Source organism: Microcebus murinus, chromosome 11, assembly GCF_040939455.1.
Source record: "Microcebus murinus isolate Inina chromosome 11, M.murinus_Inina_mat1.0, whole genome shotgun sequence".
Taxonomy (NCBI): Eukaryota; Metazoa; Chordata; class Mammalia; order Primates; family Cheirogaleidae; genus Microcebus; species Microcebus murinus.
Genome location: NC_134114.1, coordinates 278308 through 294740, shown reverse-complemented (window position 1 = coordinate 294740; position 16433 = coordinate 278308). Strand labels below are relative to the sequence as shown.

The 16433-nt window shown below is 47.6% G+C and overlaps 1 protein-coding gene across 1 annotated transcript in view; it reads left to right on the top strand.

Annotated features, from left to right (window-relative positions):
- EXOC3 (exocyst complex component 3) overlaps nt 1-16433 on the top strand; it is a 28092-nt gene that overhangs the window by 1896 nt on the left and 9763 nt on the right. Inside the window, exons 2-7 of the mRNA XM_012774151.2 lie at nt 64-254; nt 2187-2406; nt 9967-10648; nt 12974-13091; nt 13799-13924; nt 15486-15586. Of these exons, the coding sequence (XP_012629605.1) occupies nt 111-254; nt 2187-2406; nt 9967-10648; nt 12974-13091; nt 13799-13924; nt 15486-15586 (1391 nt within the window). The 5' untranslated portion in view covers nt 64-110. The remainder of the gene's footprint in view (nt 1-63; nt 255-2186; nt 2407-9966; nt 10649-12973; nt 13092-13798; nt 13925-15485; nt 15587-16433) is intronic.

Here is a 16433-nt window from a genome sequence, read left to right as displayed (position 1 = left end):
AGGGGGGTTGTTTGTACCTAACATTTCCACCTCCGTAAAGCCCTCTCCCTCCTGTGCACACAGACTATCTCTAGCATGACAGGCACGGAGATTCCACCTGCGTTTTGACCATGAAGGAGACAGACCGTGAGGCTGTTGCGACAGCCGTCCAGAGGGTTGCTGGGATGCTTCAGCGCCCGGACCAGCTGGACAAAGTGGAGCAGTATCGTAGAAGAGAGGCACGGAAGAAGGCCTCTGTGGAGGCCAGATTGAAGGTAGGAGACCGGAGAGGTCACTTCTTCACTTCCTGGGCAGGACAGAGCCATTTATCTTGCATTTTGGGTTCCTGCCTGATGTTGTCATGATGATTTTGCTAAGTTAGATTTTGTGATGATGTGGGAGGAAGCTGAGCTGAACTTTACTTAGCAGCCCTTTCAACAATATATCACCAGTCAACAGATTTACAAAGACGACTGTGGAATTACTGAAAACAGCAAGGGAATAATCTTTTTAAGCAACCTGGAAACGTCCATTTAACTTATGTTATGTTATATTATGTTATTTTTAGAGGCAGGGTCTCGTTCTTTCACCCAGGATGGAGTACAGTGGCATAATAGCTCATTGAAGCCTCGAACTCCTGAGTTTGAAGTGATCCTCCTGCCTCACATTTCCAAGTAGCTGTGACTACAGGCAGTACACCACGTTTCTACAAAAGAAAAATACTTTTGTAGAGATAGGGTCTCACTGGGTTGCCGAGGCTGAGCTTGAACTCCTGGTCTCAAGCAATCCACCCACCTCAGCCTCCCAGAGTGCTGGGATTATAGGCATGAGCCGCCATGCCAGCCTCATTTTACTCTTTTGACAATACTAGAAGAATAATAAGTACTCTTACTTTACTTAAAGCTGTTGAACAGAACACCACTAGAGAACATTTTGTTTAGCTCAGTTTAACATATGCTGTCCTGGGCTGACCATGTGCTGGGCATTATGGTCTCCTGGAACAGGAAGGAGGGGAAAGGTAGACATGTTTATTGAGCGTGTGTGTGAGGGAGACAGGGAAGAAAATCACTCTTTCTCGGGGTATTTTATAATTTGGATTGGCTTTCAACTTACTGACATAAAGTGGTGAGTTTTTACTGAAATATACATACTCAGTGTAACTCTAAAATGTTAAAGGCACGACTTGCTAAAGTTGACATGTAGCAGAATGGCTTTGGGAATTAAGAGAATGCCTCTGGGGAAAGTTCATGATCACTGATAGGGTGACAAGGTCACCTCTCCACTTAAAAGCAGTGGCAGCAGGCAGGTGACAGCAGGCTTGATGGGGTGGAAGGTGGGGGGGTCATTCAATTGTACTGACGAGGCATCCAAAGGTGCATTTGTACTACTTTGAGACAGTAGGTTCATGTTAATCAAACAGTTTGGACCTGCTACACTTTTAGCCTGAATTTTTGGTTTTATCTTTCTAAAAACTTGTGAGATTAAGAGTGATCAGTCGTGAGTTAGAACCTTGAGTGGTCTGTTATGATGATAGTTAACTATTTTTAAATGCACTTGGACCCTGGTGGACAGTGCTGCTGGCATCCACTGTGCTGCCGGTCTTTGACTCGCTGTCCCATCCATCTGCTGCCGTCCTTCATGCCTCTTGCCTCTGACCATGCAGCTCGCTGGGTGGCATCTGGCTGGCCCAGAGTGAGTCTGTGTCTCAGAGGTCCCAGCTCTGTGCGGCGGGGCCAGCTGCCCCTGAGCTGGGTCCGGTTCTGGCTAAGCAGATGCAAACCAACCCCTCAAGTTGAGGAAAAAGTCCTGAGGGTTTTCTCTGCCTAGATAAGGCCCCCTTGGAAACTGAGTGCTACCCAAGGAGGACGTGGGTGGTATCCTAAAGGCACCATCTCAGAGTGGCCGTGGACCCCAGGCACGCCTGCAGTGACGTCCACTACCTCTAGGTATGGGACTAGACGAGGAGTGTTATGAAGTTTCCTCAGCAAAGCAATGAAATGCATAATTATTCTGTTCCCAGGCAGCAGTGAAGAAAACAAGGAAAAGTTCTCTTATGAATCAGTCAAATCCTTGTTAATTTTATTTTGTTTTTTCTGAGTATTTACTCTTTCCTGCTACTCTGTGGCTGTTTTCTGACTCGGCCTCCTGGGGAAGATCTGTTCTTCAGGAAGCAGAGCGCCTCTGCTCACCTCTGCATGTCCCCTCAGGCCGCGATCCAGTCGCAGCTGGACGGCGTGCGCACGGGCCTCAGCCAGCTCCACAACGCCCTGAAGGACGTCGGGGACATCCAGCGCTCGCTGGCCGATGTCAGCAAGGACTGGAGGCGCAGCATCAACACCATTGAGAGCCTGCGGGACGTGAAGGACGCTGTGGTGCAGCACAGCCAGCTGGCCGCTGCCGTGGAGAACCTCAAGAACATCTTCTCAGGTACGGCAGTTATTAGCGTGGCAGCCGCGAAACCTGCGCTGACGGCCTCACGGCGCTCATGCTCGTGGCTCACACTGGTTTTCCTTGATCCACTAGAGCCTGTGAGCAGGAGACAGGCAGTTTCCACATCTGTGGTCCTCTCCCCCCCTGGACAGTGGGTCTGATTTCTGCCTGCTCAGTGTCTTTTGACCTGGGTGGCAGTGATGAGTTAGCAGGTAAGGCACACTTGCAGAGTCTTGCAGTTCTAAGCGCGGGGGAGCCCCGTCCTGCGTGGCGTGAGGCTGTGTGTACAGGAGCCTGAAGGAGCTGGGGTCTTTGGGAGCAGTGGCCCTGTGAACGGGGCAGCTGGCGTGGTGCTCACATGCCTCACACTCCTCTTCTGCCTCCCCCAGCCCATCTCTCCCCTTGGGCCCTCTCTCTGGCAGGGTCACCACCACCCTTCAAGCTCCCAAAAAGCACCTTGGCATAGTCTGACGCCTTCTTTGTCTGTGTCCTGGTCTCTGGTCTCTTGGCAGGTTCTTTCCATCTCGTTGTAACATCTCCGTTGCATGTCTCCCTCCCCAGCATGCCATGTCAGCAGTCACCACGTGCCCCTGAGCCCTGGGACTCACCTACACTGGCCATGGCCGAATTGTCTGTAACCCTGAAGCCAAACCCTGCTTGGCTCATGAGGCCACGTGTAATTTGGGGTGGGTGGTCTTGCTTCCACGCAGTGCACCTTGGTGACCTGTGTCCTGTGCACCCCACACTCTCCTGGACCCCTTTTATGCTTCAGCCGCTGCGTTGTCGAGCATCTCAAGCTGCTGTTGCTTTGTGCGTGCCTGTCTTCCACGGGCGTGGCACGCAGGACCACGTGCAGGGCCACCACAGCTGGCACAGTACTGCCGTCTCCATGGCTGCTCAGGAAGTAGCTCTTTCTGGTGACTGTTGGCTGCCTAGAGTCAGAACAAAGTTGCCACACCCTGGTCTCCTCCGACACTCAGCTGGCGTCTCTCTGGTTGATTTCTCTCCTGTGGACTCATTACATTTCCTTTCAGTCTTGTAAAACTGATGACTGATGACCAAAATGTCACATAACTGGAATTAACATATTTTCCATAGTGGTTGAAAATGATTTTCTTCCCTTGATGGACAGAGGATTCTGAGTTACATCTATGGTTTTTGCTAGGAGTAGATTTTCTTTTTTTTCCTTTTTTTTTTTTTTTTTTTTTTTTTCTTGTTGTTGAGACAGAGTTTCACTCTGTTGCCCAGGCTAGAGTGGCGTGGTGTCAGCCTAGCTCACAACAACCTGAAACTTCCGGGCTCAAGCGATCCTTCTGCCTCAGCCTCCCCGAGTAGCTGGAACTACAGGCATGCGCCACCATACCCGGCTAATTTTTTCTATGTATTTTTAGTTGGCCAATTATTTCTTTCTATTTTTTAGTAGAGACAGGGTCTCACTCTTGCTCAGGCTGGTTTCGAACTCCTGACCTTGAGCGATCCATGCCCCTCAACCTCCCAGAGTGCTAGGATTACAGGCGTGAGCCACAGTGCCCAACCCTGCCTATTATTTTGAGGTAGTTTTTCTATTCCTAGTTTGTTGAGTGTTTTTATCTGTCAGGAAAGGGTGTTAGATTTTGTCAAAGTCTTTTTCTCTACCACTTGAGATTTTGATATGATTTTTGTCCTTCCTTCGGTTGATGTGCTGCAGTACATTGATTGATTTTCATTTGTTGACCAAACCTCACTTGGTGATGACGTGTCAAACTTTTACTATGCTGCTGAATTCCGTTTGCTGGTGTTTTGTTGGCGACTGTCACATCCATGTTCATCAGGGACACGGGTCTGTAGCTTTCCTTTCTGTGGCGTCTTCGGCTTTGGCAGTGGGAGAACGCTGACCTCGCAGCATGAGTGAGGATATGTTCCTTCCTCTTCATGGTTTGGAAAAGCGTTAGAAGAGTTGGTATTCGTTCTTTCCTGAATGTTTGGGAATTCACTAGTGAAGCTGTTGAGTCCTGGGTTTTTCATATTGGGAGAGTTTGGATGCTGACTCAGTCTCCACACCATAGGTCTGTTCAGATTTTCTGTTTCTTTGTGGATAGGTTTTGTTTTTCTAGGAATTTGTTCCATTTCATATAGGTTATCTAATTTGTTAATACATAATTTTTATAGTGCTCTCCTGTAATCCTTTTTATTTCTGTAGGATAGTATTGTCCCCACTTGCATTTGTGATTTTATTTGAATCTTCTTTTTCTTAGTCCATCTAAGATAAAGGTTTGTCAGTTTTGTTGATCTTTTCAAAGAACCAACTTTTCTGTTTGTTTTGATTTTCTCTAGGGTTTTTGTATTCTCTGTTTATCTCTGCTCTAATCTTTATTATTTTCTTCCTTCTAGCTTTGGGTATTTGTTCTTTTTTAAAATCTCCTTGTTAGGGCCGGGCGCTGTGGCTCACGCCTGTAATCCTAGCTCTTGGGAGGCCGAGGCGGGCGGATTGCTCAAGGTCAGGAGTTCAAAACTAGCCTGAGCAAGAGCGAGACCCCGTCTCTACTATAAATAGAAAGAAATTAATTGGCCAACTGATATATATATAAAAAATTAGCCGGGCATGGTGGCGCATGCCTGTAGTCCCAGCTACCCGGGAGGCTGAGGCAGAAGGATCACTCGAGCCCAGGAGTTTGAGGTTGCTGTGAGCTAGGCTGACGCCACGGCACTCACTCTAGCCTGGGCAACAAAGTGAGACTCTGTCTCAAAAAAAAAAAAAAAAAATCTCCTTGTTAGGTCGTTGATTTGAGGTCTTTCTCTTTTTTTTTGGAGACAGAGTCTCTGTTGCCTGGGCAAGAGTGCTGTGGTGTCAACCTAGCTCACAGCAACCTCAAACTCCTGGGCTCAAGCAATCCTACTGCCTCAGCCTCCTGAGTAGCTGGGACTACAGGCATGCGCCACTATGCCTGGCTAATTTTTTTCTATATGTATTAGTTGGCCAATTAATTTCTTTCTATTCATAGTAGAGATGGGGTCTCGCTCTTGCTCAGGCTGGTTTTGAACTCCTGACCTTGAGCAATCCGCTCGCCTCGGCCTCCCAGAGTGCTAGGATTACAGGCGTGAGTTACCATGCCCGGGCTGAGGTCTTTCTCTTTTTTAATGGAAGCATTTTTAGCTACATGTTTACCCTATAGCTTGCTTTTGCTGCATCCCATGCATTTTAGTGTGTTGTGTTTTCATTTTCATTTTTCTCTAAGTTTTTAAAAATTTCCCTTATGAGTTCTTCCTTGCCCAATTGATTGTTAAGAGTGTGTTGTTTATTTTCCACATTTGTGAATTTTCCAGTTTTCCTTCTGATATTGATTTCTGACTTCATCTGTTGTATTTGGAGAAGATACTTTGTATGATATCTAGCTTTCAAAAATCTGAGATTTAATTTGTGGCATGATCTATTGTTTGTCTTGGAGAATGTGGTGTGCACTTGAGGATAATGTATATTCCATTGTTGCTAGGTATTGTTCTTTATATGTCTGTTAGACCTAGTTGGTTAATTGTTAAGTCCTGTATTTCCTTACTTATCTTCTGTGTGCTTGTTCTATCCCTTATTGAGAGGAAGATATTGAAGTCTCCAACAATTATTATAGAACTTTATGTTTTTTTCTATAAATTTTTATTCATATATTTTGATGGTCTGTTTGTGGGTAAGTGCAGAAATGTTTATACTTTTACATCTGCTTGCTGGATTGAACTGTCTGTTAATGTTAGGTTATTAAGTATGGAGTGTCCGATTTCCTTAATTGCTAAGCTTGATAGTTGATATCGCTGACATTTCACTTTGACATTTCTTGTTTTTTTTTTAATTGTGAAGGTATATCCTTCATTCTTTCAAATGCATGTTTTGACTTGTTATCTTTCAGAAAATTATTTATTTTTCTTTTTTTTAAAATCTTTTTTTAAATTTCAGCATATTACGGGCGTACAAATATTTAGGTTATATATACTGCCTTTGCCCCACCCGAGTCAGAGCTTCAAGCTTGTCCATCCCCCAGATGATTTGCACCACACCCATTAGGTGTGCATATACCCATCCCCTCCTTGATCAAAAAAAATTTTAGAGCAGTTTTTGTGAAACCATAGATAAGTAAAAAATTCATGTTATTTTCAAATGTGAGTTTCTTCTTGGAACCAATGCAGTGCAGACAGCTCAAAATATCAACAAAATGTTTCGGAAGGATGTGGCTAATGACCTCATAGTACATTGATGGTTTGAGATCTATTCTGGTGATTTTAATCTTGAAAATGAGCCGTGTGGGTGACCTGAGACCAATGATGAGCTGAAAGCTGTAGTGGAAGCGAGTCCATCTCAACCTACTTGTGAATTAGCAGCAAGATTTAATGTTACTATTCCAACACAGTGGTCCAATTAAAACAAATGGGCAAGGTAAAGAAACTGGATAGATGGGTACCGCATGAATTAAACAAGTGTCAGAAGAGAAATCATCTTGAAGCTTGGCCTTCTTTGCTGTCACAATGTAAAGGTGAACCATTTCTACACCCTATGTGATGAAAAATGGATTCTTTTTGGCAATTGCAAGCGTTCAGCACAAGGGTTGGATAAAGATGAAGTGCCAAGTAGGAGGGGGGGGAAAGAAGTGCCAAAACACAGTCCAAAACCAAATATTCATCAAAAAAGCTAATGGTGTCTGGTGGTCCAGGGCTGGTATTTTCCATTACACCTTCATGAAACCTGGTCAGTTGATTACAGCGGGTGTCTATGCAACCGATTGGATGAAATGAGGAGGATGCTTGTGATTAAACAGCCAAGATTGGTCCACAGAGACAGGCCAGTCCTCTTGCAAGACCACGTGTCACACAAACAATGCTACTCAAACTGTAGAGGCTGGACTTGGAAACTCTCTTTCATCCACTGTGTTCACTAGACCTTGCACCAACTGACTGCCACTTCTTCCAGGCTTTGGACCACTTCTTGCAAGGAAGAATATTCAATTCTCAACAAGCTGTGGAAAACGCCTTTCATGATTTCATCTCTATTCGCTCTCCAGCCTTCTTAGCTGCTGGCGTAAACAAGCTACTATTACGATGGCAAAACCGCGTGGGTAGTTTAGGCACATACTTTGATTAATTGCACTGCTTCTGGTTTGAGATACAACAAACTAAACTTTTGATTCAAAATCAAATGTTTCATCTTTAATGATATAATATATTATAGCCTTCTTTGTCTCTTGTTAGTTTTTTTTGATTTAAAGTCCACTTTGTATATATTCGTATAGACACCCCTGGTCTCTTTTGATTACTATTTATGTGGAATACCTTTTTCCATCCTTTCACTTTCAATCTGTGTCTTTGGTTCTAAGGTCAGTCTCTTGTATCACATATAGTTGAATCATGTTTTTTAAATTAATCCATTCTAATCTGCTTTTGATTTGAGAGTTTAATCTGCTTACATTAAAGTAGTTACTGATAAGGAGAGACTTTTGTCATTTTGCTGTTTGTTTTCTGTGTGCCACGTAATGCTTTTGCCCCTCATTTCCGTGTTATATTCTTTTATGGTTTTCATTTCTTTTGTAGTGAAATATTTTAATTCCCTTCTTGTTTCTTTTATGTATATACTATAGCTATTTTCTTTGTGATTACCATAGAGATTACATTTAACATCCTGTTATATTAGTTCATTTTGAATGTATATCAGTTTAATTTCAATAACATACAAAAACTCTGTCCCTGTGTGGCTCCATTCTTACTCCCTTTTGGTGGTTGATTTCACGAAATTACATCTTTATACATTGTATGTCCAAAAACATAGACTAATAATTTTTTAATGCATTAGTTTCTTAAATTACGTGGAGGACAAAATATGGAGTTAGAATCCAAAGTTGCAGTGTTATTTGTTTTAAGATTAATTTTAAAAATGTGTTAGTGTCTTAAATCACATAGAAAACAAAGAGATGAGTTAAAAACTAAAGTTACAGTAACAGCATGTTTCATAATTGCCTGTGTATTTACTTTTATTGAGAACTTTATTTCTTCTGTGACTGAGTCACTCTCTGGCGTCCTTCCAGGCCAACCGGCAGGGCTCCTGTGAGCATTTCTTGTAGGGCGGGTCTAGTGGGAATGAGTTCTCTCACCTTTTGTCTAGGAACATCTTAATATTCCTCATGACAATTTTGCTAAATACAAGATTCTTAGGTGGCAGTTTTTTTCTTTTAGCATTATGACTATATCAGCTCACTGCCTCTGTCCTCCAAAGTTTCTTCTGAGAAATCCGCTGATAATCTTATTTAGGATCCCTTGTTTGTTACAAGTGGCTTCTCTGCTACTGCTTTTAAAATTCCTTCAAAAGTTTGATTATTTTGTGTCTTGGTGTGGGTCTCTTTGAGTTTGTCCTGCTTGTAGGTCATCGAGCTTTTTGGATGTTTGTATTTATGTCTTTCATCAATTGGGGAAGTTTTCAGCCATTATTAATTCAAATAATCCCTCTGACTATTTCTCTTCTCCTTCAAGAAATCCCATGATACAGATGTTGGTCTCTGTTCACTTTTCTTCATTCTTTCCTCTTTCTGTTCCTTGTACTTGATCATTTTGGTTGTCTTATCTTCACAGGTGCTAATTCTTCTTCTGCTGGCTCAGATCTGCCTTTGAATCCCTTGGAGAATGTTTCATTTCAGTTATTGTGCTGATCTGCTCCAGATTTTCATTATGATTTATTTTTAGGTTTTCTGTCTATTGATATTTCTACTTTTTTCCATGAATTGTTTACTTTCTTCACATCTTCTTTTAGTTCTTTGAGCATCTTTAAACAGTTGTTTTAAAGTCTTTGTCTAGTAGATCTGCTGTCAGATATTTTTCAGGGTTTGTTTCCTTTGAATGGACCATCCTTCTCTCTGTGTGTGGACATTTGAATCTAATAGTGTGGTAACTCTGGAAATCAAATTCTCTCCCTACCTGGTTGAGCTGATTTTTGTTTTTGGGTTGTAGACTCTGTGCTGGGATCAGACTAAGGTGGGAATGTAAGGTCGTCTCAGGTCTCTGAGCCTGTGCCTTGCTTGGTTGTGCATGTTCAATTTCCTCTGTATGTGCAGTTGCCATTGAATGTCTCCATTCTTAAACACCTGGCTTTCAAAGGGGACAAAGAATATGTTGAGGTGGTGAGGAAGTCATTCCAGGCAGGGACGGCCTGTGGCAGTGTGGGCAGATGCAGCAGTGGTCATCCACCTATCGGTGCCTCTGTGAGCAGAGCACAGATCCCGTGTGTGTGGGGGGACAGGGTGCTTTTACCAGCCAGCTCCTCCGAGCTGTGCCAGCTGCTGTGGAGCACCCGCAGAGCTGCCTGGCTGGGCAGGGTGGGGGTGGGTTGCTGCTGTTGTGTTGCGAGCTGAAATTGGCCAGAATTGACCACAATTTATCAGTCATAGCTGTCCATAGACTCCACAGTTCCAAAATAGTCACACCAGACAGATGGGCTGTCGTCCAGGTGGGGAGACGGTGCCCTGGTGCTCCCTGCTCTGCTACCCCCCCCATCCTACACCTGACCTTTCACGTGTTGTTTTCTAATGGTACCCTCTTGTACCTCCCTCCTAGTGCCCGAGATCGTGAGGGAGACGCAGGACCTGATCGAGCAGGGGGCGCTCCTGCAAGCCCACCGGAAGCTCATGGACCTGGAGTGCTCCCGGGACGGGCTGATGTACGAGCAGTACCGCATGGACAGCGGGAACACGCGTGACATGACCCTCATCCACAGCTACTTCGGCAGCACGCAGGGGCTCTCCGACGAGCTGGCCAAGCAGCTGTGGATGGTGCTGCAGAGGTCGCTGGTCACCGTCCGCCGCGACCCCACCCTGCTGGTCTCAGTTGTCAGGATCATTGAAAGGGAAGAAAAGATTGACAGGCGTATACTTGACAGAAAAAAGCAAACCAGTTTTGTTCCTCCCGGGAGGCCCAAAAATTGGAAAGAGAAAATGTTTGCCATCCTTGAGAGAACCGTGACCACGAGAATTGAGGGCACACAGGCAGACACCCGGGAGTCGGACAAGATGTGGCTCGTCCGCCACCTGGAAATCATACGGAAGTACGTCCTGGATGACCTCATCGTTGCCAAAAACCTGATGGTTCAGTGTTTTCCGCCCCATTATGAGATTTTCAAAAACCTCCTGAACATGTACCACCAAGCCCTGAGCACGCGGATGCAGGAGCTTGCGTCAGAGGACCTGGAAGCCAACGAGATCGTGAGCCTCCTGACCTGGGTGCTGAACACTTACACGAGGTACAGCTGGGTTTACGTCTTCCATTCCCTTTTACGTAGAAACCTGTGTGTAAAACCTGCCACAGACAGTTGCCAAATAGTCCAGCATGGTGTTTAGCTCTGGGCAGGTGCCCTGCACCCGGGCACTGAGTCAGGGCCCAGCCCACGGGGTGGGGCGCCGTCGTGTCTGGGCGCTGTCAAGGTGAGCAGCTCGGTGCCGGGCCTGTTTTCTGTTCGTGCTGTGGCTGGCTCGTGTCTCCCCACGGACACCAGGAGGCCGGTGTGTTCTCGCCCCATCTTACAGGTGAGGACAGGTGGTCCCCGGAGGGGCCGTGACCTGCACAGTCACCTGCTGGGGACAAACCACCAACATCATCTTACCAACTTCTAGCAGCACCAAGTTTTGTTTCTTTTCACCAATAAACTGTAGCAGTTAATCTTTCAAAAATAAAGTTATAGCATAGAGGGTCCTAGAAAAATCAATTATCCTTTTTGCATTTTAGCGTGAGACTTTGTCACTTCATGTGAAGGAGCTCAAGCCACTTCATGCATGAATTGATTGAGTTAGCATTTAAAAAATGAGCCAGTGGTGGAGTTATTCTGAAATTCTTTAAGGTTAGGTGGCTGAAGTGGTAATTTATTTTAATTTTGCATGGTTTTGTGGATAGAAAACAGTATTAAGTAATGTATTGGGATTTTTCTCCTTTTTCACCATTAAGTCACTACTGTGGAGAAATTAAGGAAACCTCCTTTTTTTAGCAGTGAGGTTTGGTTGTTTACCGGTGGTTGCTTACAGTCGAGAGTTTGTGCACTTGAGGACAGGAGGATGTGAAGAGAAAGGAAGTGTCACCCAGAGGTGACGATCTTGTGGCTTTACTGTGCCCCCAGACAGCTGCGGGGCAGCGATGTCGTGATCATCTGTGCTCGGCATTTGCTGTGCCTGACACGCAGTGACCGTCCTAGGAGGTGGGAGGTCTTGTGATCATCTTCTCCGATCTTCCTTAAGGGTGGGAAAACCGAGGCACACAGGAGTAGCCAGGTGCTGTGGCCTGCAAGTGTGGGCAGGGTTCAAATCCAGGTCCCAGGCTGGCCTGGGCTCCAGCCGCCAGATGGGCCACGGGTTTGTGCGGCGTGCGGTGTCTGTGCCTTGACTCCGAGCTTCTTCCCGTCAGCCCAGGACGCGCTGCTGTGCCAGACGCTCAGGCGGGCACCCCCCCCCCCCACGGAAACGTCTGCTCCCCGAGTCGGCTTCTTGGGACAGGAAGAATCTGGGTTGGGTAGGCAGTCCTTGTGCACCTGCAGAGTCTCACAGAGCACATCTGCACTCAGGAAGGTGTTGGATTTCTTACAGGTGGTGGACTGGCTGTTAGTGACACTATTGGGTGGTGGTCTAGATATTAGTACGTCTTTAGGGAAAGCAGCAGAAGACATGAATTTTCTTAAGTGATCAAACCTTTGATGTTTAAGAACCGAACCACAAATATTAACTGTTTCTTACGAAAGCTTTTTTCTGACCTGCGGTGTGTGCTCCCTGCTGTCTGCACGGAAGGCTGAACACGGCTTTGCTGGTTCCGCGGACGTTTCCATCAGGAACGTCACGTGTTCTGTGTGTTGGTCGTCATCATCCAGAGATCAGAGTCGTGACTGCGGTGGCTCTGTTTTCCAAGTCACAGTGCAGTCGTCCCTCAGTATTGAAAGGATTTGGGTCCAGGCCCCCCTTGGGTACCAGAGTCCTCTGAGGCTCAAGTCCCTGACACTAGATGGCGCAGTATTTTCACATAACCCCATGCACATCTCCCGTGTGCTTTAAATTCTCTCGGGGACACTCGTAATGCCCACTGCAGTGTTAGCCAGGTGGACGTAGTTAGACTATATTGTTTTTAAATTTGTATTCCATTTTATTGTATTTTTATTGATTTTTCCCAAAAGTTTTCCATCTGTGCTTGGTTGATTTGGATGAGGACCCCCAGAGGCAGTGGGCTGGCTGCACTGGCTCATGACTATTAATTAAACATGTCCATGCAGCACTTCCTGTTTGCCAGACCCTGGGAGTTCTCTCCTGCATTTGGGCCCTGGGGCCCTGTGAAGCCGGCACAGTGGGATGAGGCCGGGCTTGAGGCGAGTGGCTGCATGGCCAGCAAGGGGCCATCACGGGCCCAACACCCTGGGCTCCTTGCTGGCATGCTGCCTTTTCCAAGTGTCCGAGTGGTGGGAAGGCTGGATACCGAGGCCTCCGGGATGGTAGGTGTTTGCACGTGGGAAGAAACAGCAGCACTTAGACTCACTGGAGGACATTCTTCCTGGCTCCCTCAGGGCCTGTTGTTCTTATTCTCGGTTTCCTCATAGTGTGGAGATGATGGGGAACGTGGAACTGGCCCCAGAAGTGGATGTTGGCACCCTGGAGCCTCTGCTCTCCCCACACGTGGTCTCTGAGCTGCTCGACACGTACATGTCCACGCTCACTGTGAGTAGTGCCTGGCCTGCGCACCTAGAAACCACTGTGCTGGCACCTGTCGGCTGGGCTTTGAGCAGCGGGCAGAAGGAGGCAGGGTGAGGGACGTGCATTTGCAATGAGAGGCGGGGAGCAGCCCTTTGCTCTGGACTTGGCTCTGGAGGAGGGATCCATCTTCGGGCCCAGGCCACGTGGGGTGGCGCCTGCTAGGCTCTGCGTCCAGGTGAGGGTGGCAGTCAGGACTGAGGGGCAGGCTGGTGACACGGGTGATCACAGAGTGAGGGGAGCCTGCGTGCCAGATGGCAAAGACAGGGCAGTGACTGCTGTCCCTGGAAGGGGAGCCGTCTTCTCCTGGGGCCTGAGCTGGTCAAGCTGCTGCTTCTGAGCAGGGGCTGCCTGGTGGGGCCAGAACTTGTTCACTGCTTGTCCGTGTGCTTCTGACCGGCAGCCTCAGCCGCCAGTGGGACCTGCATCCAGGAGCTCTGGTCCGTTCTCCCTCTGTCTGGATGAGGCTTTTGGTGAAAGTCCACAGAGATAGGTTGGGTGCTGCCCTCCATGGAGGTGGCTCAGGAGGTCCCCACTCCGCCCCCTCTTTGTTGGGGAGCAAGGATGCTGGCGCTGTGTGGAGTCTGGTCTGTGCGGCGCAGAGAGGGCACTTGGCACGACTCAGAGGCGCCTGTTCTGTTCTTCTTTTCTGCACGATGCTGAACCTGCTCTAGTCCAACATCATCGCCTGGCTGCGGAAAGCACTAGAAACAGATAAGAAAGACTGGGCCAAGGAGACGGAGCCTGAGGCCGACCAGGACGGGTACTACCAGACGACGCTCCCCGCCATCGTCTTCCAGGTACCTCACGGGCTTCTCAGCCGTGTCCTGGGAGGCTCATGGGGCCCTTGGTCTTTGTTTGTAGAGCTGAGTAGAGACATTGAGAGCCCCGCCTGGTCCATCCGAGTCCTGTTCTCCCCTCTGCTCTGCACCCCCCACCCCGCCAGCTGGGGAAACCCAGGGCCGTACTTGTCAGATAGTTCTGCCTGGGTCACTTTAGTCTTGCTAGTCTTTTCGGGTTCACACTAGAGCCTAATCATGTTATTGACGTGTGACTCTCAAATTTGAGTTTGCTTGCTTGATGTTTCTTACTGTTGTGAATGGCCAAGATTTTGGTATCAGAAACCCCACATGACTGAGTCTAGTCTGGTGGATTTGGGGAAAGACCTTTAGCGTTTTCAAGGTGCTTTCCTGCACTGGTGGTAGTACCAGGTGCCGACCGCCCGGACGTCCTAAGGGCTTCCTGAGCCCCAGTGCCCTGCCGCCTGTTCCCCACACTCCTGGCTCTGGGGCGAGTGACGTTTTCTTCCCTTGAGGGAAGCGGCCAGGGTGGGAGCTGAGCAGTGTTAGAGCATCCACAGGGGACTCCGTCTCCTGGGACAGGGTTTAGACTGTGGCCAGGCTGGCGTGTGATGGTTCTCCCTGGATGACACTGTCGGTCAGCAACACCTCAGGCCCCCTTCTCCTTCATGCTGGAGACTAACGCACGAGACAGCTCCACCCCACGCCCTCCTCCTCCGCCCTGTCCTGCTCACTGGCCTGGTGCTGTCCCCTGGCTCTTAAGAAACCTGCGTCAGAAAGTAGGTAGACATGAGTGAGGGTGAAACGCCCTCAGGAGAGGCCGGGGCGCCTCCCGTCAGCACGTCCCAGCTCCTGTCTCTCGGCATGCGGGCAGACACGCGCCCCTTGGTAGACATCAGTCTGCAGGTAATTAAGAAATGATTCACATGTTGCCTGGTGAGAAAGTTCTTTGTTTTTTAGCTGACTTTGTTAATTTTCAAGTACTGTGTTTCCCTGAAAATAGGACAAGGTCTTATATTTATTTTTCCTCAAGAAGACCCCCTGGGCTTATTTTTAGGGGATATGTTATTTTTTTAAGTATGGTACAACAATCTACATTTATTCAAATATAATTAAGTCTTCTGGAACCTCATCATAACTCTCCAAACCCCGAATTCCATCCTGAATTTTTTGTGACTCTATTTCCTTTAGGACCATTGGCCCCAATCTCTCATATCGAGCAATAGAGCTCTCATGGGGCAGAAGAGAAGGCCTGCCCATCTTCTTTACCACTCCACGACGAAATGCATGGGTTGTGCAGATATGCTGTGTAGCCACACCTGTCACTAGGTCTTATTTTTGGGGTTGGGCTTATATTGCGCAAATGCTTAGAGATCCTGCTAGGGCTTATTTTATGGGTAGGTCTTATTTTTAGGGAAACACAGTAGTTTCATTTTTTTTTTTCTGAATTTAGACACTCTAACTACCAGTTAGCAGGCGGGGGTTTATATTACTAGACACCTGTGCTCTAAGTGTATTCGTGTGAGATTATATCAGAATTCATAAGTTCTTCAATTTTTAGATGTTCGAACAGAATCTTCAAGTTGCTGCTCAGATAAGTGAAGATTTGAAAACAAAGGTACTAGTTTTGTGTCTTCAGCAAATGAATTCTTTCCTAAGTAGGTATGTATTTTTGCCAATCTGCTAATTTAGAAATTACATGTTTTTAAAAGTTGAGAGCAAAAATTAGTTGACCCTAATATGCCTGTTATGAACAACAGTTAAGACTGGAGATTCCCCGAACGTCACCACCTTTTGTTGCTTAGCAACGCAGAAGGAGCAGCAGGGCACCGTTGTGATCGCCCTTTCTTGTGGATCACAGGGTCCACCCGGGCTCCCCTCCCTGCTGCGCAGTGGGCTCCGATGTGCTGGCACCGCAGTTGGAGCCTTCAAACTCCTGGGCTGGGACACGGCTGCTCTGGGGCAGGGGGCACTGGCACTGGTGGGGGCTGGCAGTGGGGGGCGCTGGCAGTGGGGGGGGCCTGGCTTCGAGTTGGGCACTGCCCGGCATGCTGCCCTCCCTCTGGGCTGCTTGTGAAGAAGATTTTCAAACCTACGCAGAAGTAGAAAGATGGCTCCAAAGACTGTTCATCCCTTGCCCAGGTTCAAAAGTGCCCCTTCCAGAGCCCCCGAGCCTAATCTTCTCCCCGCCATCCTTCCCTCCACTGGAGTTGTCTGAGGCAAACCCCAGAGGCTGGCCTTGCTTCCCTGTATTCCCCACTGCAGCTGTAGTGCCACCCAGTGTGCACGGGGGTTTCCGCGGGGTCTGCCTCGCACACGGTCGTTGGGGAGCCAGTCTCTGGTCAGGAGAGCAGCCCCACCCAGCCCTGGCTGTGGGAGAGCCAAGCAGGTCTCTTGTGTCCAGCACCCTCATGGCATCCCTCAGCCTGGTCCTCAAACTGCCACCTGCCCACCACCCCAAAGTCAGCTGTGAGTCTTGCTCAGCTCTCTCTTCATTTACTCCCTGGCC